This window comes from Bombus affinis, chromosome 13 (genome assembly GCF_024516045.1).
Source record: "Bombus affinis isolate iyBomAffi1 chromosome 13, iyBomAffi1.2, whole genome shotgun sequence".
Classification (NCBI taxonomy): domain Eukaryota; kingdom Metazoa; phylum Arthropoda; class Insecta; order Hymenoptera; family Apidae; genus Bombus; species Bombus affinis.
This window is the reverse complement of record NC_066356.1, coordinates 10,086,067-10,108,618: the sequence shown is the minus strand read 5'-3', so window position 1 is coordinate 10,108,618 and position 22,552 is coordinate 10,086,067. Positions and strand designations below refer to the sequence as shown.

General features: G+C 37.2%; 1 protein-coding gene and 1 long non-coding RNA gene across 9 annotated transcripts in view; one reads left to right on the top strand and one right to left on the bottom strand.

Moving 5' to 3' along the window:
* Positions 1-5,040: 5,040 nt before the first annotated feature.
* LOC126923579 (filamin-A) overlaps positions 5,041-22,552 on the bottom strand; it is a 47,872-nt gene continuing 30,360 nt past the window's right edge. For 7 of the 8 annotated variants that reach the window (XM_050737158.1, XM_050737161.1, XM_050737160.1 and 4 more), the window contains 7 exons: positions 15,614-15,754; positions 14,114-14,416; positions 12,770-13,825; positions 9,645-9,838; positions 7,747-8,188; positions 6,785-6,988; positions 5,041-6,428 (listed from right to left, as the gene is read on the bottom strand). In XM_050737158.1, the coding sequence (XP_050593115.1) occupies positions 6,244-6,428; positions 6,785-6,988; positions 7,747-8,188; positions 9,645-9,838; positions 12,770-13,825; positions 14,114-14,416; positions 15,614-15,754 (2,525 nt within the window). In that variant the 3' untranslated portion in view covers positions 5,041-6,243. Of the gene's footprint in view, positions 6,429-6,784; positions 6,989-7,746; positions 8,189-9,644; positions 9,839-12,769; positions 13,826-14,113; positions 14,417-15,613; positions 15,755-16,575; positions 16,792-22,552 lie in introns of those variants that run through there. The other variant, XM_050737164.1, reaches the window with a different exon arrangement.
* On the top strand, positions 9,838-13,831 carry LOC126923611 (uncharacterized). The gene is made up of 2 exons (XR_007713240.1): positions 9,838-12,569; positions 12,664-13,831. It is a non-coding gene; the product is annotated as an uncharacterized LOC126923611 (long non-coding RNA).

Genomic DNA, 22,552 nt, shown 5'->3' with positions numbered 1-22,552 from the left:
CAGCTTCGACTCTCTTCAGTTCAATCCTTCAATTTTTTTTTCATCCCTCGATCTTGCTGTCGTTTTAGCCACACGGAAGATTTGTAGCGTTTCAAGGGAATATACAACGTAAAATTCAGACGAGATACGAGTCGAGACGCATAGCAATGCATAGCAATTTTTCTACATTTCAGTCGCGTATTTTGGACTGGTTTTTAATGGTGAAATATACCATGGCAATGGAAGTGTAAAAATGTTCCTTCGTATTTTGCTCGAATTTGAAGTTTCTCTTAGCGTTAGAAAATATCACCGAGTTGAAAATGATCGAAAGAACGAAGTTTCTGAGCCATCGCGTAATGGCATCTTAACTAAGATCGCCATTCGCGTGTTACTCGTTCGGTTTGTCTAATGTGAAAGCTAATTGACAAAGAAATTGTACAAAGGCTGATTGACGATTGGACGTTATGTTGAAATGTTCGATCAGAGTCGAATGCTGGGGCTTGTTTATCGAAGGATTTGATTTTAATCCTTTGCCTAGTTCCTGCCAGGTAATAAAATGGTCGGAATACTAATTACGTTTTCACTACCAAAGGAAAACTACTTCCCAAGCAGACTTTATTCTAACAACCATCATCTGCTATGGCCACGATATAAATCGTCTCTTCGATTACAAAAGAAACGGTACAAGTGAAAAATCAATAAATAGAAAATCAATTTCTGAGCAAAGTTTATTTGAACAGCCCAGACTTACGAAACAACAAATTATTTTCCAACCAGACTTTGCTCTAATAACTCCACCGGTTCATTTTCCCTAGCTGAAATTCCCAATATGCCACCATCCCTTCGACTACCAAAGAGACAGTACAAAATAACAAAGTGATCTTCCAAGACGCAACACGCATGTTCATAGTCTACGACAAAATTGTTATTCTCATATCCACAAACATCGCGACGTATGAAGAAAAAGTATACCAAGTAAGTTGCAAAATAAACAGCGATGTAAACGTACTATTAGATCGTCCGAATAGTTTCTTTCGTTTTATAAGGAAATAATGGACGCACAACATTTTTTTCTTGAATTACGTATAATCCATTTTGTTCTATCAAAATAAAGACCACAACGTTCGACAGATTAGGTTTCGCGTTTGTATAAGGATGCATCGTTGTGAAAGACGCGTCTATAAAAGAAAGATACTTTTCGGACAACTTAATACTTGAAGCTGTACACAGTGAAACGTATCCTGCAGAGCAGCGCGACTAGCGGAGGAAAGAAAATGCGTAATATCATGGAGAATACCGTGCGGTAAAGGAAAGAGCGGAGGAATAAAGAAAAGGGAAATAAGATGGAAATAAAAGAAGCAATCGCGTCGGCGTCTCGCGAGCGTCTGACGGTTGGGAGCAAGGGTGGCATCGGATGCGTCGGAGGCGTCGGCGTAACCACGAGGAAGGGCGTGTTTCTGGGAGGAAAAGCGAAACGGGTGGCCGTACGACGGCGCAAGTCAAGCACCTGTTTTCGACGCCTGCGAACTCGAGCGTAAGGGACCTATGAAACCGGTTGCGACCGCCTACCATCCTATCGAAACCAACGGAATCCGCATCCCTGAAGAACCTCTTCCACCTATCCACCTATCCACCTAGCCGTTTACCCACCTACGACCTCCGATAACTTCACCGACCACCAGATTCAGACCAGTCAGAGACGAGAAACACACAGCTTTTTCCTCGTTTCTCCTTTCTCCACCTACTAACAAATTTCTCTATCTTGCTCTTTTAGTTGTATACACAGATTCGTAGATAGACAGCTCGAACGATATCTTCTCTTTCCAACTGACATACGCATCCCTCGGTTAACTATCCTCCTTTCTTTCCGCTCTATTTTCCTTCTTGTCTATGTCAACGAGCATATCTTCCCGCTTCTGTTCTACCGTTTTATCGTTGCTACTATTTCGTAATTATTTTTTATATGTTTGAGATATGTCGTATCGTAAGTATAGGCTAGCAATGGGATTTATAATTTGCAGCCATTGATAGACTACGGATTTCACTGTAAATTCGTAAATTTCTTACGATGTAACGGAGAGAGTAGAAACTATAGGTAGAAAATTGTTTTACATACCAAGTAGCAAGTATTGTAGTAGGTTGTCGGAAATGTTTCTTTCATTTTATAAGGAAATGATAGACGCACGATGTTTTTTGTTTTATATTAGTTTATCGAATTACGCAATAATAGAAATATAACGAAATTAATGATACTTAATTCAGTAAAATAATATAAAACAGAAATTGTTGTTCATCTATTATCACCTTATGAAACGAAAGAAACTTTTCGGACAACCTAATAAAAAGCCCTATGCTTTGGGTGTTTTGTATAGCTTCTTGTATCGTGTGCATTCTGTGCAATTTTGCGTCGTTAAGTTTCCAGTAAGTGCGTACAAATTCACGGTCTATCGATTGAGTATGTGGATTGGCAAGTTGAGGAAAACGATAGTCCGAATCCATATGTTTCTGACAACTCATGTTGCAGTGAATAGGATCGAAGAAGAAAGAAGATGTGTAGGGTTCTATGATAAAAGATACGTATTAGACAGTATGCGTAATACTGGATATTCCACATATTTTTACATATGTTTTGTATATTTTGACATTTTTAAGTTTTACATACCCCAATACACAAATATTTGCGTTCCAGATGACGTTATGTTTGTGATAGGTGAGCAACGAAAAATTGTTGATATTAAGGTTGACTGATTGAAGAATAAGTGGATGAATTTGTAATAGAAAAGTATATTGAAATAATTAAAGGTATAAGTATATGTTGAAAATGACAACGTGAGTTCGCACTCGCCATCTATATGCAGATGTGCTAGTTACAATAAATAGTAACTAGAAGATAGTTCTAGATATAATCGATAGATTTAATCGATAGGTTTAAGATATTCCTTTGTTTTTATCCCTAGTCCATGTAAGAAAGTGCAAGAAAGGTTATTCAGCTCAGAACGGTGTGGTAGATTTATCCGAAGAATAAACTAATAGCTAATGTGATCCTACCTCTAAATACAGAAATAACAACAGTATAAGTATAATGTATAAGTTTATGCTGATTCAGATCCTTACTCTCTTAGTGTTACTAGACGATGGAATGAAGGGAACATGTTCATATATTCATAGCAAAAGGACATTACCAAAAAAGTTAAGCTTATAGCTTTAGCTAGAGGCTACAAGGAAGATAAATAGACATCTGTTTATTAATTTCTTTGTTCCTAGACCTTGCAACCCAAAACATAAAGTATATTCAAGAGTACAATAATGTACATCGCTCCTTATTTAGAATATTTCTGCGTAATAGCAGTCTCCAGGTCACGGATGTACATAAATAAAGGTGTAGAGTTTTTCTTGAAGCAGTTACTTCAACAAAAATAGATAATCACGCAGCCAAGAAATGAAATGGATAAGTTTACGTATAAAAACAGAGTTGATCAGTTATTGACATATGTGAGTCTTACATTTGCGATATAAAAGAGTAAGAGTAGCAAGCATTGATCTTGTAAATTCTAAATGATCGTCCTCTATAATGCTTGGTAATATCTCGAATAAAACAAATTTTTAATTTCATGTATAAATATGTTCGTAGGGAATGAGAAAATAGATCGAAGAACCAAAAACGTAGTCATCGTAGTAATTATTCGTGTAATTTGAATTAGGTCAATTTTAGCATAGATTCATAATTTATCGAAAAATCGGAAAATCGATCATAAGAAGCCAGGTACATTGTTAAAATTACAAGAAGATTGATAGTGTTGTTGAAAATTGAAACAGATCATCTTTCGACAAATTTTGTCAGCTTTCCAGAGAAAATGGTGAAATCAAACATTGCACTAATTAGTTGTAATAACTATGATGATAGCATAAGAAATCTATGTAATTAATAATAATATATATTAATCGCAGATTGAACAACTAAATTTTTCCTAACAATTAAAAATGTACAAGCTTAGAAAAAAGAAATTTATTACGCCACATTGTTAAGAAATAAATGGTAAGGGTGACACGTACGATGTAAACTGTGCTAAGTTTCACAGTTCGTATGATAAAAAGCCTGTGTATCGTTATTCATGGTTACAGGTACGATACATCTAGCGATGACAAGTTACGGATCGTGTTCTTCCTGGTGAATGCAGATTTATTCAATGAGAAGCAGCCAACCGTGTTTAAGTGTTCGTTTTATGCGCACTGTTTGACAATGACAATCTATTTTACAGCGTTCTCGTTATCGATACATAAACGACACATCTTTTCTACGAGAAAAAGCTTCCGCTTTCCTAACTGCTATTACGAATCAACATTTTTGAACGCTTATGGCTGGTCCTCGATTTTTACCCAACAATTCCTACCGGTTCCCGAGACATTCGATCTGAAACATTTTTCAAAGGTTTTGTCAGTTTTGTGGCAATCAGATCTGCCTGTTTCGAAAATACTGTTTTGAGAGAAACGAATTTAAACTACAGTTTTCGAAATCGTTGTACAATCGGAAAATTGATCGCGTGAAAGTAAATCGAAAATATATATTTTCCCATATATATCATCGAGAGTTAAAATTTTTCGCACAGAGCTTCGTTCTCGAGAAAATTAAGTTTGAATATTCGTCGAGTATTTCTCTATATGCATTCCACATACAACACCCTATTTCCTTTCTCCTAGAATCCCAATATTCCATATCCTGCGTATATCTTGACACATATAATCCAAATAAACACGAAAGAATATGTTTCTAAATAAAGAAGATATATTTATGGCATAAAATGCAGACCACAAATTGGCCACAGGAAATCGTCATTTCGTAGGAACAAAATTTACTATCTCGTAAGATGAAATTCGTCTTCGCCCATAGTGTCATTTCGTTGGCCACATTTCAGCGAGTGATGTCGGTTAGGTAATCGAAACGACTGGGAAATCATCGCTTTGGAAATTCTAATTTAGCAAACTGGAATAATATTCGAACTAGGCCGTGGAAAACTGTGTGTGGAACACGGGATAAAGGAGAGAAGGAAACGATATAACGAATGATTTTTAATAAACATATTATTTATTTAATTTTTATATAATATATAATCATCGATACTTTTAGTTTGCATTTTTAATCCAATCATATCGATGTAACGTTACGCAGTGGAGAAGGATGCATCTATAGAACGCATTTTCATAGAATATCTGAATCTAAGATATATAAGGCACAATTGTTGTATCTTATTATTCTCGAATAAAAATAATTGACTTATTTCATCGCCGTAGTTTAACACGTACGTATCATTATCTTTTTTTTTTTTTTGTTGAATGAATAATATCTATCGTATATCATTCAAAGACGAAACGAGGCTGTATATAATAAGTACACACTACATCTCGTACCAACCCCCATCTAACAAAGAAACTGTTTAAACGATTAGAAACACTTTTTCCCTATTTCCACCTAATTGAGCTAGTTTAGAAATCGTTTGCGAGTAGAAGATCAAGACGACGCGCAACTTCTTCCTTCGGAAGAATTTACAATTTTTCCTTAGAATTATTTGATTCTTCGTTGCAAGTCGCGAAATTTACAAAAATAATTGACGAAACCTGATTTATTTTACGTTGCCTGATCGATATGAGAACTTGCGTTTGTATTCTATTCTATCAAGAAATTTTATTTATATTTCGATCAACACGTTGTACGTTTCGGTCCTTCTATACATGGTAGAAAATAGTTAAACGAATACCATAAATAATCACTTTAATATTCATATGGCAAAAGATTCGTACGATGGCGAATAAAAGAAGTTTCATTGTCACGGTGTTTCGCACGTTCTCAATGAAATTTCTTCTTCAAAATAACAGATAGCTATACCGAAGTTATTTAGAACGAAGATGGAAGAGCGTAAGGGGTTTACATTCAAACAACGTTCTATATATTAACTTTTGGCTGAACTCTGTGAAAATACTTTCAGCCAGGGAAGACGTGTTTTTATGTTTAATCGTAAATTACGCTATTCGTTTCAAGATTTTCACGTCGCGGGTTTCACTACGTCTACGATACGCTTTATTAATCTATTCTTTTAAGTAGATAAGGATTTAATCGATAATCATCGAAATTCATCAAATGGAACAATCAATGTAACAGAGTCTGGCCAGTACAAAGCAAAATTATCGCACCGCGTTATTGGAATCTTACTTTCGCTTTCTTCTTTCCTTTCTTATTTATTTTTTCTGTTTAATTCCACATGCGTTTACTTATACTTCGACTTTATATGGCGATCCAGGGATATGATCGTCTCCCCATTTTACGATAACGATGTATTCTCCTCTTTCGCGGACCAAGTAGTTCACGTTGTAATTGTTGCGGCCTATGTGCTTCATGGATACTTCGTCACATGGACCTTTGGGTCCATACACACCAATGTACAAGATATTGTTACCTACAAACAAGGAAAACACAGATGAATCAACGTTTTAAATTTCTTCGCTTTCTTATCAAAATCATGTTAATCAAGATAGTTTCACGCAGTGTTGCACGAAATTGCAACAAACTATGCCCCTTTAATATGCCTTTAAAATTGTTAAAACCGATATATATTGGGTTGACAACTAAGTGATTGCGGATTTCGTCAGTACCACCTAATGACAAAATCCGCAATCACTTAGTTGCCAACCCAATAGATTACTTTTATATGTAATAATAATAAGTAATAATTATCATTTTTCGATTCTAAATTCGAACATAGTCTATAGTCAATGATACTGATACTTAAGGATTGTATGAATAATATATTACCGGCATCGCCAGCGTTTACAGTAAACACGTTCTGTTTGCCAAGATATGCTTTCTTTAGACCCATTCCTTTGCTCGTCACCTTACTAGCATCTGACTTGAACAGAGGTAAAACTGGTCCGGCGTGCTTTGATTTGGAAATTTTTTGTACAGTTTCCACCACGATCGAACTGGTTTCTTGCGCGCCTCTTTCTGCCAGATCCGCACCTATAGCGAAATTTGTTAGGCTGTTAACTTGGCATTGTACGTGACAATAGGATCTGGTCGATATACATTTAAACAATTGAAAATTAATCAATCACAGTATAAAATGAATTTTTCGCATTCTCGTTATTTAGTCTCATATCAACGACATAAAATTTCCATTTTCTAGAAATGAACGCAGTAACTAGAACTCCTAAGTACATTAAATATCTGATGATTCAGCAGACATTGCCTATTCATAGCACGTCCATGAAGGTATAATAATAGAATAGGCAAGTTCATTGGCGAGTCAAAATTTCGATAGAATAGAGCAGACGGTTAGAACGTAATATCAAAAGTATGATCCTCGTGAAACCTGTGTTTTTCCATCATTCGGTTTCAAAGTATTACATTGCCAAATTATAAATGTCGTACAAATCAAAATTTGCGATCAAAAGAAACATCCTTCTTTTCTTTGCAATTACACAAGTTTGTTCGATCTTCCTGCTGCTCTATTCTATCTTCTACTATAAACAATGACCTAACTCTTATTCGAATCGACTATTGTGTTTTATATTTATTCACATTACTAGCCAGAAACGTCGATTAGCTTTATGACTGAATCATCCGTGATCTTTATATTTCGCTCAAATCTCTTGCCAAAGGCTTCTCCGGTATTCTAAGCTGGCTTCTTTTTCAATCTTTCTCTACCAAACATGGAAAGATTTCAGACGTTTGATCAATAGTATACAAGTACACCTGATCGTTCTCAATATACTAACCGGTACAGGGAACCTTAAATGGCGAGCCAACGATGTGATATCCATCGTACTTGATGCTAATGTAGTAATCGCCAGGTACCAAAGGTGTGTATCTAACTTTGTAACCCTCTTCCACTTCTGTACAGTCCATCGCGACTTTGCTGGGGCCATCTACCGTTATGCACAGCACACCGCTTCCGGCGTTGCACGTATCAATGATAAAGTCTGTTTTCTGGCCGGTTTTAATTTCCTTTAGGCCATTTCCATAGGCATGTAACGCAGCTGGATCAGCATCCACTTTGCCAACTTTGATGCGGTACGGGCTACCCTGTATGTGCACCCCATTGAACTTCACATGGATATTATGGATACCATTTTCCCGAGGCATAAACCGCACCGAGTAAGTGTCAGCGTCGATGCCTTGAATGAAGCAATCGTCCTCGATACCGCTGGGAGACACGATCTGTGGCAAAAGGAATATACTTTGTTACAGCGATCCAACATTTTTTTAGAATATAATTAACAATAGTAAGTTGACGATATTTCTAACGATGATACGTTAAATGATACGTTAATTTCTAGTAAAGAATTTTGAATACAGCAGCTATTCGTTCTGAATGGTTCACGGTATTTTTTGAAGTGTTACTGTTCGATGCTTATTTTGCAAGAGCAACTTCGTCAAATTTCTCCATGGTAGGAAACAAATGCTCGTATATTTTCAAGAATATTTTCTGATTTTTGGGGGGAAAGTATCTAAAGATGAGATTCTGTTTCGTTCGTGTCAGGTTTCAAAGTTGACGATTTCGTAATTCCGTAAACGTTGAAAGTTTTGTTTGCAGAGTGAAACGTAAAAGATGCGTCGAATTGCTCTGGTTTACTCTACGTATTCAGCATTTTTTACGATGTCCAAAGAAAAAAAAAGAATAATTCGAGGAAATTTAGCAAAGTTAGAACCGTTTTCGAAGATTTGATGATATTTGGTCGCATGAATGGAAGACGCACGCAGAATATGCGATACGCGCATGCGGCGCAAACCTACGCAATATGATGTGGCATCGTTGTTTCACAAGTGGAAGTTATTTAGAGCGCGCGATTTTCGCAAGGACTTTGTCGCCTAAAATGATGCAGGTTTCTAAGAAAAACGAAGGCCTTCAAACACCTCGGCTATGAAATTCCGCTTGTTTAGCTGAAAATTCAACGATGAATCTGATGTTTATATTGCATCGTTTACGTAGCGATATCACTAGCGAGGTTTCATTTTTAAAGTAAATAAATCCGATGCTTTATGCGTAGTTTCGTTACGTCAGACGCGTACGCGGCATAATTTTAACGAATTCAAAATACAGAGGTATTATTTTTCCAGTCGCCGGGCATCTGTAAACGATACAGACCGTCGTTTATAAATATTTAAATAACCGTTAGTCTCCTACGAAATCCATAAATTAATCCGCATTTGTTGAAAATGACAACGTGAATTCGCGCTCGCCATCTATATGCAGATGTGCTAGTTACAATAAATAGTAACTAGGAAATAGTTCTAGATATAATCGATAGATTTAATCGATAGGTTTAAGATATTCTTTTGTTTTTATCCCTAGTCCTAGTAAGAAAGCGAAAGAAAGATTATTCGGTTCAAAACGGTGTGATAGATTTATCCGAAGAATAAACTAATAGCTATTGTGATCCTACCTTTAAATACAGAAATAACAACAGCATTATTAGACAAATAATTACTTAATTGGGATTTTCTATTTGCCAACGAGTTTTGGAAATTATTCGTAAGAATTTGAAAGAAGCGTACGTACACGTATAACAAGGTAAAAAAAGAAATTAATTCTAGTTATTACCGATGAAAAACATATTGCTCGTAAAGGTAGATGTCACAATGTGATTTAAACGGTATAGAAATGGTATGGTACCTTCGCATCGAGTTCACCCTTGGCACCATTTTTGCGAACGAGGAAGATTGCTGGCTTGTCCGGTTGTACACCGGATTCCGGAAATTGCGCCACTTCCAGCTTATGAGCGTCGCCCATCGCCGGTGATATGTAAAGTTTGTGCGGGGAATCGGGGATATGCTGATCGTTGAACTTTATTCCTACCCTGTATTCACCTGAAAAAAAGAACAAGTTATTGCTTCGATTCGAACATACAGATTTTATCATAGCGTATCATATTACAAGTTCGAATAACGTTTATCCGAATTATTTACGATACAAATACGGACGCTAGTATATTCGGCAAAACAGTATGATTAATACATTCTGGCACGATGTAAATCGACAGATTAATTTCTCTGTCACACCGTGTAGACTAACCATCGTCTTGGCTGTTATCGTCATTTCCCGTAAAGAGTATTTGCGTGGAAGCAGTGAAGGTGGCCATCGTTTTATGTCCACCGATATATTACAAATCCAAGATCGAAATGAATATTTTTATTCGAACGTGTTGTGAGTTCTAAGAGAAAAAAAAAGAGAGAAAAAAAGAAGGAGCGAGGGAAAGATACTGGGGAATAAAAATATCCAAAATTGCAATTACGATAGAAGGAGAATCGTGCGAGAGAAAATAAAAGACTAGAAGAGATATTAGAATGTAACACCGAAATTGGGGGGAAAAATGGGAAAGAGACAAAGGTGAAGGAAGATAACGAGCTTGACGACGAGAAGAAAAGAAAGCAAAGTGCGAACGCGAAGAAGGAGGATAAAACGAGGAGAGTGGAGAACCGAGCGCAGCTAAATCGCGAACCACTATTTTCCTCTGGCTGATTCTAACTTCTGATCTCGATTCGTCCACGCTTTCTCTCTTTCAGTTCTCCATCTCGCTCTTCTTCTGTCTCTTCCTCTCCTTCGATGCACACCATCCAAATATAACGGCCACGCTAATTCACGTCCAGCAGCCGTAGCCACCAAAATATGAATCCACCTTAGACGCAAATATAGACGAAGGTATTTCTGGATCAGCCGAGAACAGCCAATGAAGACTGGTGAGAGTCCTTGTCCACCGCTGCTTCAGAATGCGGTGAGTCCATTTTTATCGCTGTTCATTCATTCCGTTACGCATAATACATTAACGGCAAAAAATGTCGAATCTTTTTTTTTTTTTAATTCTCATCCTTATCCAACTTCTGCGATGATCTTAGTATTGATCGAAGAATAATTGCTTTTTCCCAGCTCCTTCGTCATTTGAAAAATATTGCTATATTGCTTGTCTGGACAATTATATCGTTGATCGTGTCAAACAGATATTTTTCATTTTTCGATATTTTGTATTAATAATCGTATGCTTTCTGCGGATCTTCGATTGAAAATTAGTAGATTCCGATCTTTGATTTTACTTTGACAAATTTTTGGAGAGAAGGATGCTCAACCAAGGTAATGTAGAGTTTTGAGCTGATCTTTTTTTAAATTCTTAAGTTTTACGAAGCACGTGGTAAATTGAAATTTTTAGCCAGTCGTCTATCTTACTTTCAAACGTTCAAAGTTTACCGATGCTACGTAATACTTGCTCTTTGATTGCAATTTAGAATTTCTCTGCTATTTATATCATTCTTCCATCCACATATTTCCCGCGATATAACGAGAGCGAACATTATCGGGAAAATGTTACTCCGTTGTTTCTGTGGGTTTTTGTTACGCGCATAGAAACGCGAATCACAAACGTGCATCATTTAGTTACATATACATTATTATACATGCATACGTGTGCATCTTCGTTCGATATGTAAACAACGTGACTAACGTTGCAAACTCGCTCTTCTTCGTCGACCTGTGTTATAAATTCTTTCTTTACATAAAATTGTTTCTTTGCAAAAAATCCATGGCCAATGACTGAATCGAATGTTAAACAAATTTTTAAATACACAATGAATTACTTTACAATTAATTTTATCCCGTATATTGACAATCCGGATAAACAGCTCAATCGTCTCATTTACTTTCCCCTTGTTCTAGAAATAACCAAATTTCTGGTATTCTTGGTATGCAAGTTCACTGCTTTGTAACACATTGTGTGTTTGCTTTCATTGTTATCCTGGCAGCTCCATTGGACTTATTGCCTTGATCTTGTGTAGTAGATTTAAGATACGACTACTATTTTGTAAAAAAAACGCAGTAATTATGAAACAAAATGACCAATTTTGGTTTTAGTCCAATTGCAGATTGCTTTCCTAAGATTTTGCCAAAAATCTATATCAATGGACATTTTGTTCAAAAATAATAAACATTGGATATTAAGCATCGGATGATTCATGAACGGAAGTCGTAAACGTTGAAACGGTTTAATTAACAGGCAGGTTTGCGTGTGGCTGACTCGATGACGATTTAGTACTTCAGATGAACAATATAACATTCGGATTGATTAACCAACTAAAATATGAATTATCGACGTTGGCAGGCATCCATGACTGAAGTGACAGTAAGTGGTAGACTGTTTTATGAACATTTATGTTGCAATTAGTGTACTATGAACCTCATTTTCCATCACTTAATAATGCTGTCAAGCTGACACCTGAGAATTCTATTGTTTCTTTATCCACTTCGCAGACACTTTTCACTATCATAAATCTAATTTACCTTTTATTTTTCCGGATTCATATATACACATATTCCTATACACACATGGAGATATTTTTCCTATAAGAATAAGGATATTTTAAACTGACAATATATCAAGAAGCACGTGGTACCGACCACTGCTTTTCTCCACCAAGAATATGTGAAATGCATCTATCATAAAATTTGAGATTATGACACCTTGGTCTGTTTCATAATTTCCCCTGTGACACTAGACCGCGGATTTCTATGCAAATTTACATTTTTATGAACACAGAAAGGGATGGAACTTAGGTAGAAATTCGTTTCACCTATTAAATATCTCAACAAGTATTACTTTTTATATACATATTCTAGTTTAGCATATGCACTCTATTTGCACTTTCAGGTGGCTCATAAATGCACAAACATCCGTAGTCTAATAACGCTGACGACAATAGTAAAAAACAACTATAACTATTATATTAATTACAAGAATCCTGATAGCAACTTACCAGGTTCGGAGACGACGTAGCTGACGTAACAGCTGCCGTCCTTTCGATCCTTGAAATCAATTTGAGCCTTGCTAGGTCCTTCCACGGACACGGCCAGAGTACCAGCTCCAGCCTCTCTGGTCCAAATATTAAATTCGCATGGTTCACCCTGTTCTCCTCTTTCCAAACCAGGACCGCCAGCATGCACCCTGTGTGCTCCGCTATCTCTGAACGGACCGACAGTAAATTGGAACGGTGATCCAGGGATGTGGATGTCCTTGTAGCGAACTGAAACCGTGTGCACTCCGAGCTCTTTCGGTACGAATGCGACTGCATAAAGGCCGTCCTCGACTTCTTTGATCTCGGCATCCTCGGTTACGCCTCCTGGAGAGGTGACTGTTGCTGTTAGATCAAACGACGTGATGCCGGGTATCTTGAAGGTAATCTTGCACTGGCTGCCAACTTCCGTAATAGGCACAGCTTCCCTCTGTCTCTGGATCTTCTCCCTTTGACGATTGCTACCTTCTCCAGTGACTTTTATCGTAAACGGCGAGCCTTCCACGTGATGATCGGCGAATTTCAAGTTTATTATGTAATAGCCAGGTTCTGTCGGCTTGTACGAGATGTTCAGAGTTCCGTCTTCGTTGTCTTTGCATTGAATCTCTGCTTTGCTTGGCCCTTCCACCGAGAGCGAGAGGCCTCCGAAACCAGCGTTTCTCGTGTCGATGGAGAAATTGTTCTCCACGTGAGTTTTACCTTCTACCAAACCTGGTCCGGATACCTTTACCTTTTTCGCGTCGCCCACTTCACGATCCTTCACGTCGATCTTGAAAGGTGAGTTCTGCACGTGCTTGCCCATCTTTTTCACTGCCACCGTGTGAGGGCCGGCTTCTCGAGGGGTGAAGGAGACACACATGTTACCGTTTGGCAACATTTTTAGGAAACATGGCTCCTCGAGACCGCTCGGTGCCGTGATGGAAGCGTTCAGGGACTTCACGTCCGAGTCTGTTATCTTGCCGGGCAATTGCACCTCGCTCGACGAACCCACCGAGATTTGGTTCCTCTTGCGACCTTCACCTGCGACAGATTCCAACAGAGATTTTATTGCACACGTTTTTCCTAAACCGTACTACGTTACTTCTCTGCGATGGCTCTTTTTTATTAATCCTCAAATTGATTTTCATTTAATATTCTATTGATATTATTTGTTCAGCGGAGGAACAGACAGTTTCTCGAACATACTTATTCGTCGAAAGAGCTCAATCTTTATAAGCAACCGACAACTTCTTGTAGTTCGATAGAAATGAATATATAGCCGGAAGTAAGTTTTGAAGATGCGAGTAAAATAAATGGAGCCACATGTACCTGTGATTTTAGCGGAAAAAGGACTGCCTCGGATGTGCTTGCCGCCAAATATCACGCCGATTTTGTATTCTCCTGGATCAGTTGGTAAATACGAAACTGAAATTGTGCCGTCTTTATTATCGTGGCAGGAGATCGTAGCTTTGCCAGGTCCTTCAATGGATAGGGAAAGACCGCCAGGTCCGACGTCTTTTGTGGAAATGCTGAAGTTTCCTGGTTCACCGCAAACACCGTATATCAAGCCTGGTCCGTACGCTGTCACATAGCCATTCGCCAAGGAATCCACGTGGAATTTGAATGGTGAACCTAATTCACAAGAAATATATCGTTTATTAAGATAATGAAGCTTCCACGTGCACTGAATCTGGCAAAACACCCTAACACTCTTTCTCGAGTTAGTTGTCAGTGTTGTGATTGGAGTATATGCTACTTGAATAACTTTGTTTGACATATTTCTCAGTTTTTACTTGAAAAATAACAAAAGTTTCTTTCTACTCTCTATTCTCATAAAATAATATTATGTATTATATCTGAAAATGTCAAAAAGTATAGATTCAGCAATAAATACTACTACTACTGCTATAAAATAGTGAAATATTTTTAAATAGGAGGATATAAATAACAGATGCTACACGTGTATCATAAAATGAAACAATTGATGGATTAACGCTAGAACTACCACACACGCCAGTTATGTTGACTGGTTTTACAATTTTATTTTAAAATTCCTACTTCATGTTATATTTTTTCTCCACAATGATGTAATACTCTCGCAACGATAACCAAAAGAATTATATAATGAATTTTATTTTGCTTTTTGTGTATTCAAACTGAAAATAATTCTGTATCAAGGCTACTTATGCCAATACTTGTCAAAGTGTAAAAGGGTCCTGCAGTCTGTTTATCGAACGCCAATTAACCAGTTTCCTCGTTTTCTACAACTTGCCACTCGTTTTTCCAATTTTTACCGCGTGTCATTCGATATGATGATATCAGATATCAGGAAAGTTCCGGATCGATCGCTAGATCGCCAGATGCTGACACCAGAAATATCACAGCAGTGAAAATGACTTGTTCTACGATTTTATAAATTTGTCAACCCTCGTTTAAGGATCATGGTCCCGGATGAATTGATAATACCAAAACTGTACTACATAACATGGAATTTCTTCCGTAAGAAAGTAACAATTATTTTATTATGACGTATTTTTTAAGGACCAGTCATTTTCACTGGTTTTGGTAGAAATAGCTTCCTGTTAACTATCGGTAGTTCTAGTGTTAATGAAACAAATTGCTCGAAACTGCCTTCTCGTATTCTCTTTTCTTCGAGCGTAAAGAGCATAGCCAATTCCTAGGAAAAGAGGTTGTAAAGGAAACAATTTTATTTTACATTTTCGATTGACTTGTTTAGAAAAATTGTTCTTAAAATGTACTTCACTACATCGCATCTTACTACAGCTACGTATTTTATTTTCTCAATAGAAATTTGATATTTCCACGAACCTTGAACATGTTCCCCGTTGAATTTCACTGCAAGTTCGTGCTGTCCCTCTTCTTTGGGATCGTATCTGATGGAAACTGTGCCATCCCGGTTATCTGTGATTATCGGTTTGTCCATGTTCCCGCTCGGCATCTTTACTTCCGCTGAAATGTAACAAAACAGCAGAGATTTAATAACGCAATGTGAAAATGTAGATTATCGGGCGAGAAACGATATGCTCGCGAACGATTCAATGTTCATCGAAAATTCTACGTAAATATCTTTAACAAATAAGAGAAACACGTATTTACTTCGAAGCACGTTTTCATTTATTTACGTGTTCCTATCAGAAGATTATTAAATATCATTTCTGTGGTTCGTATTTACGGGAATGTGAATTTTAAATAAATCGAACAAATGGAATCGTGACAAAAGATAATCTCATTTACGTAGACGATTCAACTTGATATCATCTTGCAAGTACAAAAGCTGTGCTATCGATTTATCAAAATTTTTATTCCGTTTACGTATCATCCCTGCTACGTCTAATACCATCTACTATACTATTCGCCTAACTATACGGAGATATTACACTCTAAAAAACGTTATAAACGTGAAAATACAAATTTTACTCTTCTAAGAATATCCTTTCAGCAACGTCGTAAGAATTTCTAAAAATTGTGACAAATTGAACGACTAAGATTCTTCGATCTCCATATAATCTGTGTGTGCGTGTGTGCGCGTGTGTGTTATTCAATGATACACCACCGAATAGCGGAATATATGAGAATAAAAGGAATTTTTTTTTCTTTTACAAAGAATTTACTTATCAACTAAAACGCAACAATCGGTGAGATTATGACAACGCGAAAGGCGAATAACAAATGAGAATATTTGTCTTTTGAAGTATCCCGTGTATAGGTAGCGTATACCTAAGAGGAATAAATAAGCTAATGACTAGGAATAATTTCCGGAACACTGAAACCTTTTGTCGTTTGTATGTAGAAAACACTCTGAAAAATTAACGAAGAAAAATCGGATCCTGCTGGCGCTGCTGCCTTTTCCGTATAGTTCCAGGTGTAACAGACCGGTCCACGTTCAGGATAATCGTACGAACTGCACGAAATAGTCTTCAATCCGTATCTGTAGAAGGTCGACACCTCCTGCCACGTGGTTTCGACCTCCTCTTCCTCCCAAACCATATCCAATAGTTCGATTCGGTCGACTCACTGATACGAATAACATTATACGATCGTTGACGATACGATTCGACCGATTATAATTGACTGTCAAACAATGTCAAGTAAGTGACACATAAACTGGATATTTTTACGGGACTTTAAGCGAATGTTTGCAGAGGTATACAGTAAAGTAAAGATTAATTGGATCGCGTTGTTAACGAAAACGTGTTATTAGAACGTCGATAGAGATGGATATTGTAAAATTAAGCAGGCTACTAATATTAGCTGGTCGTTAATGGAGTGCCTTAGCGTGTACACGTAGCACGCGAACGATCAGTGTAATTATTATTTGCAATAGTTTGGCATCGAATATTTTCAAAAGAATATTGTCTGTAGTACGTGGTTTTGAGAATTTGATGGTAAAAGATCGACGAAAAATTAGAATCCATTTGTAAGTCACTGCATTATCTCCAGCTAACGATCAACTGATTCACAAGCTGAGGAAGCTAAGAGGATTTTAATTCACTCGGGATTGTTTGAAACGACTGGGTCAATTTAATATATCCAGGTGTATCGATCGAATCGAATCTAATTAGGTAGAACAAACACATAAAGTCGATGCGTAATGGCACGATGCGAATCGATTGATCCATCTTTACTACTGCGATTCTCCGTGCCTTTGTAGGTTTGTTATTTCATACTTCCACTTTATTTTAATCGAATCGAATTAATGTGCGTAATTTAATGGGATTAAACAGGCGAATGTCGCGCGGAAAGATGGGACAGCGGATGAGAGAAGAACGCGAGAAAGAAGAGGACACTTTCGAAGCACAAACTCTCGACCAAATAAACTACATCTAATTCTGTTTCTACACGATCTTATCTCGATGTAAAAAAGAAAAGAAAAGAAAGATTCTTTTCGAACTCGATTTAATTCGACTCAACGCGAGTTAAACGGGACCATTTGAAAAATGTCCATTCGAATTTACTCGTTCGCCCACGAAAAGCTTCCCTCGGTATTATCTTCACGTTGTTTCGATAGACGAAAGCGACTTAAAATTCCAGTTGATAAATAAGATGTTCATACCATCTGTTCGAAAACAGTGTATCGTTTATTGCGTATTTTCACGTCTGGCTGCGATCTTTCATTTTCCACGCGCACTGTATCCCTCGCACCGGATTTTTACCAATCTACCGTGTAAAAATAGAATTCGATGTGCGTTACGTAATAAATCAGCGAATGAATAAATTAGCGATCGATTAATCAAATTCGCGATTATTCCGCTGCGAGAGAGCAATGGAATTTCATTATTTCTGTCTCGATACTATCGATGAGGATCCTCGAAAGGGTATGCGAAATATCTGGTCGAAACGCGAAGACAAGGAAACGTGTAAATGTTTTTTCTTTTCTTTTTTCTTCCTTTCTTTCTTTTTCTAAAGCCAATGAACATAAACGAAGATAATACGTTCTAAAGTCGTGGCAGGAGAAGGACCGACCGAACGAGTTACACCGTAAGAAATCGTCTGGATTTCGTCTCCCCTTTAGAAATCCTCGTTACAGTAGAGTTGCTTGCAACACGAGAAAACGTTATCCCGATATCGCTTCCAGCTGGATCACGACGTTTAATCGACTTCTCGAGGGCACATCTCTGGCGCGACTGACGATGAAGCGGGCATCGCTTCGCGAGCAGACGATGCCAGCCCGGGAGACCTTCTTTTTTTCCAGAACACCTACCGTCGGACTTTATATCATGCGGTGGTCGCCTCGTGTCTAATAAATCTTTCTATCTCTGTCACACCGGCCCCACCGTACGTGTACGGTTTGCTTTCGAGTTTCCCGTGTCTTCTAATTACGCGCTCATACATCGCAACACACCTCGGCCTTTGATCGAGATAAGAAAATAGTACAAGAGCTTAGAGCACACAAATGGTAGAAAAATCGGGACAGTTTGATCGGCGCTATTTTATTATCCGCGTTGCTAAAGTAAATTATTCCCGATTTTGTTCATCTCCACGGGAGGAAAATGTACTTTTGTCTTTTTAACGACGGATTGCTCTTTGTCTTTGCGATGTGTAAAGAGTACGTTTAAGAGGAATAACGAAGAAAGGGGAGCTTGGTATATTTCTAGTGCTCCTTCGAGTCCTTCGAGTAAGAATTGTCTCTTTTATATTTTATATCTCGATATCTTGTGATATTTTATGCAACAGGTTCTTTCGCTATCAGCGACGAATGATAGGAAAATTTCACGACGCTCAATTTTGAGTAAAGTAACGCGAATTGTACACGACTTTGCTAAATTAGAAAATCGACAACCCTTTCGCTATAAATATTTTATGTTTAATATTGTGATAAAATGTTGTCAGTCCTTTCGAAGGATACGCGTTGTTCTTCAAATACATTTGTAGCAGCACACGAATTAAAGGACGATGCGTATCGCGTTATTGTTTTACCTCGGGATATTGAAACCTTTCTGAAACGTAACAAAACGTTACAAAACGTAACGATAAACAAATTGCGGTAACAAAACAATGCCACTGCAACGTGTAATCGTCGACCGAAGTTGAATTTAGACTTTCCGGTACTCGATCCAGTAAAAATAAACAAACACGATCGTTAAGACAATCAGTTAGTTAGTGTCGAGCAATTTTTTAGCGATTAACGCTAGAACCACCACACCAGTTAAATTGACTGGTTTTACAATTTTATTTTAAAATTTCTACCTCGTGTTATGTAATGACTTTCGCAACGATGACCAAAAGAATAATACAATGAATTTTATTTCGTTTTTTATGTACTCAAACTGAAGATAATTTTGCATCGAGGCTACTTATACCGGTCAAAACGACTGCTACTTGTCAAAGTGTAAAAGGCTCCTGCAATCTGTTTATCGAACCCCGATTAACCAGTTCCCTCGTTTTCTACGACTTGCCACACGTTTCTCGATCGCTAGATCGCTAGATGCTAACGCTAGAAATACCACAGCAGCGAAAATGACTGGTTCTACAATTTTATAAATTTGTCAATGGATGGATTGATAATAGCAAACGATAAAATATAAATATTCCATTATCAGGTATTTTTTAAAGAAATACTTTGATAGAAAAGTTTTGATAGAAATAGCTTCCTGTTAACTATCGGTAGTTCTAGTGTTAATAATAAATTTGTGTACTCATATCGAGCAACTACACTAAGTATCAACTTGTCTCGTCAGCAACGCGTTTAATCGTCCTCCACACATTTAATATTACGCACCGACTGTTTAACTTAATAAACGTTTAATCGCGTAAGATTAGACGCAGATATGCAAAAGCAATATACATTGGTCCATTGCTTAACCTTCGACCGATGTTGTACATTGTAAATTGCTTGTAACATGAGAAATATGATTGGTTCTTGGCAATACGAACCTTAATAAATCCAATCTTAATGAGATGTAGAGAATCTGGCAATAGAGCCGTATTTTTGGATCGAATGCATATTTATACATTTCGAATCTTTTATAAACCCGTGACTCTGTCGACAATAAAATCAATGTATCTTCATATTATGTTTAAGCTAGAAGAAAATTGAGCAACTTACAGCCACCCATAAACTCTCCATCGAAAGATCACTTTTCTTCGAATAAAATGCTATAAAATTTTACACAGAAACCTAACTATACGTGTTCATTTTCGTCTTATCGATTTAATCGTAATTATTTATATTTAGGGTACTTAACACTCTCCCGCATTCTAAGTCATTTTCGAGCCAATCGTAGTTTCACATTATCTTCAAATCTTTTTAGCTTTCGTTCGTTACAAGTTTGGATAATAAGAAAACTTCTATTAAAAATTCCTAGCTAGATCATCGAATCTCTCCTCTCGTTAAAGCAAGAACAAAACTCGGACATTAAAACAATCAAGAATTACAGCATTATTTAAATAGAGATTGGAGGCTTGTCGTTTGATATTTAATGAAAATGATCCGTTTAAAATTTCTTATGGATGGCTGTGTATATTCGTGCGATCAGACTCATGTACCAGCTATTCGATCCACTTATATCACTTCGATTTAAACGTTCGACACGCTTCGTCCACTTTGATATTTTTACGTTCTCCAACGAAACGGGTCATTTACGCAGACGGTTACATAATTCTTTATTATGTGGAAGGAATCGCGGAATTCTTAAGATAGAAGAGAGTGGAATTTGGCGCATAATATCCTTCCCTTCCACTGGCTCGCTGTTTCCACTTCGCGCAGGCAAATCGTCGAGCGAAGGGGCACGGGATCGGCCGATTCGTACGCGTTAAACGCGTGCCAAAGGTAACACGAGTCACACGAGAAATCCGAGTGCGAGCCTCTTGATTAATTGCAAAGCATCGCAATACGTTGAATTTACACGACGTTACGTTACTCACGTGCGTTTAAATCGCACGAAATGCTGCAAAGATATCGACGCGAGAACGACATCCACGAGAACCGAGGAAATTGATCACCGAACTTAATATGTTGGTGATTAACAACATCGATATATCTGATCGTACACGTTCTTCGCGATAGTATTTTACGTCTGACACGTTGCATCAGTGGGTGTTCGTCTGTGAGACGAACGAACATTTCGAAGGAAAATTTCACTCGACCGATTCATTTGGCTGATTTAAAAAAATTGTTGCTCCGCAACAAACGGACTTTGTATTATTTAATTATCGATCTTTCTCTAAAATTAAAATTTTATTTTACCTTCTACAGCGAAAATCGCTATTTTATGAGCGTTACAGCTGATTGCCATGATCGAGCTACGAGAAATTTAAAGATGCAAAATTCCACGTAATACGAAAAGATATATATAAAATATCCAGAGTACGGTACTTTGTATAATGTTCGATAGAAGGGGGAAATTTTCTAGATTTTTTAAATTATATTCTGAAAGGCGTAAATTTACGCAAAAATCCGCTGAACGAGAAGAAAAGGAAAGAGAATGGAGGAGAAGGAGAAAAGATATTTCCAAGATTTCCATCGTTCTAGTTAAAGATTTTGAAACTCGGGCTTCGATTTTTGGGCCAATGACGAATCCGTACATCCGGAGTCACTTAATCATCCAGTATTAATATCACCGCCTCGCTTCCGACACTAGCGTCGACATATCTCTCTCTCTCTCTCTCCCTCTCTCACTCTCTATTTCAGTGTGTGCGTGAACGAAGAACAAGATGAGTGGTGCTACAACTTGTGTTTATCGTTTCACACTTCCTGTCTACGGTCAAAGTTGCAACTTTGATTATACGTAACAACACGTTGCAAGTTGTTTCCAATGATTTTGTTATTCATTCGTACTTTCCATCTTCAATTTCATCGAATCGTCTCCGACGATTTTGTGTACTTTATTTCCACTTTCTTTGGTCCATGGCAAGCTATCGAAACAATCACATCCGACAAAGATAACACTAGGAATGTTAATTGTAATTATTCAGAAATTGTAATTATTTTCATGGACGGAAGATTATTGTAACGTTTCGATCAATAGCACGTAACTCGTCAATAAATTATCATCGACGTTTCTAAATAACTATTATCGATATTTAATCGTTAATACTATTATTTATCAGTGCTATTTATTAGTAAAATGGTAAGAGAAGATTATTATTTGTGTACTTGATCACTTAATCATTAGGAATACTTCGAATACGAAAAACAGTTTTATTTGTTTTGCAGCTAGGTATATCATTTTTAATCGGTTTGATCTCGATGTCGCATTAATGAAAATTCTTTTTGTATAATCCGAGAAGCATTGAAGTGGAAATCTG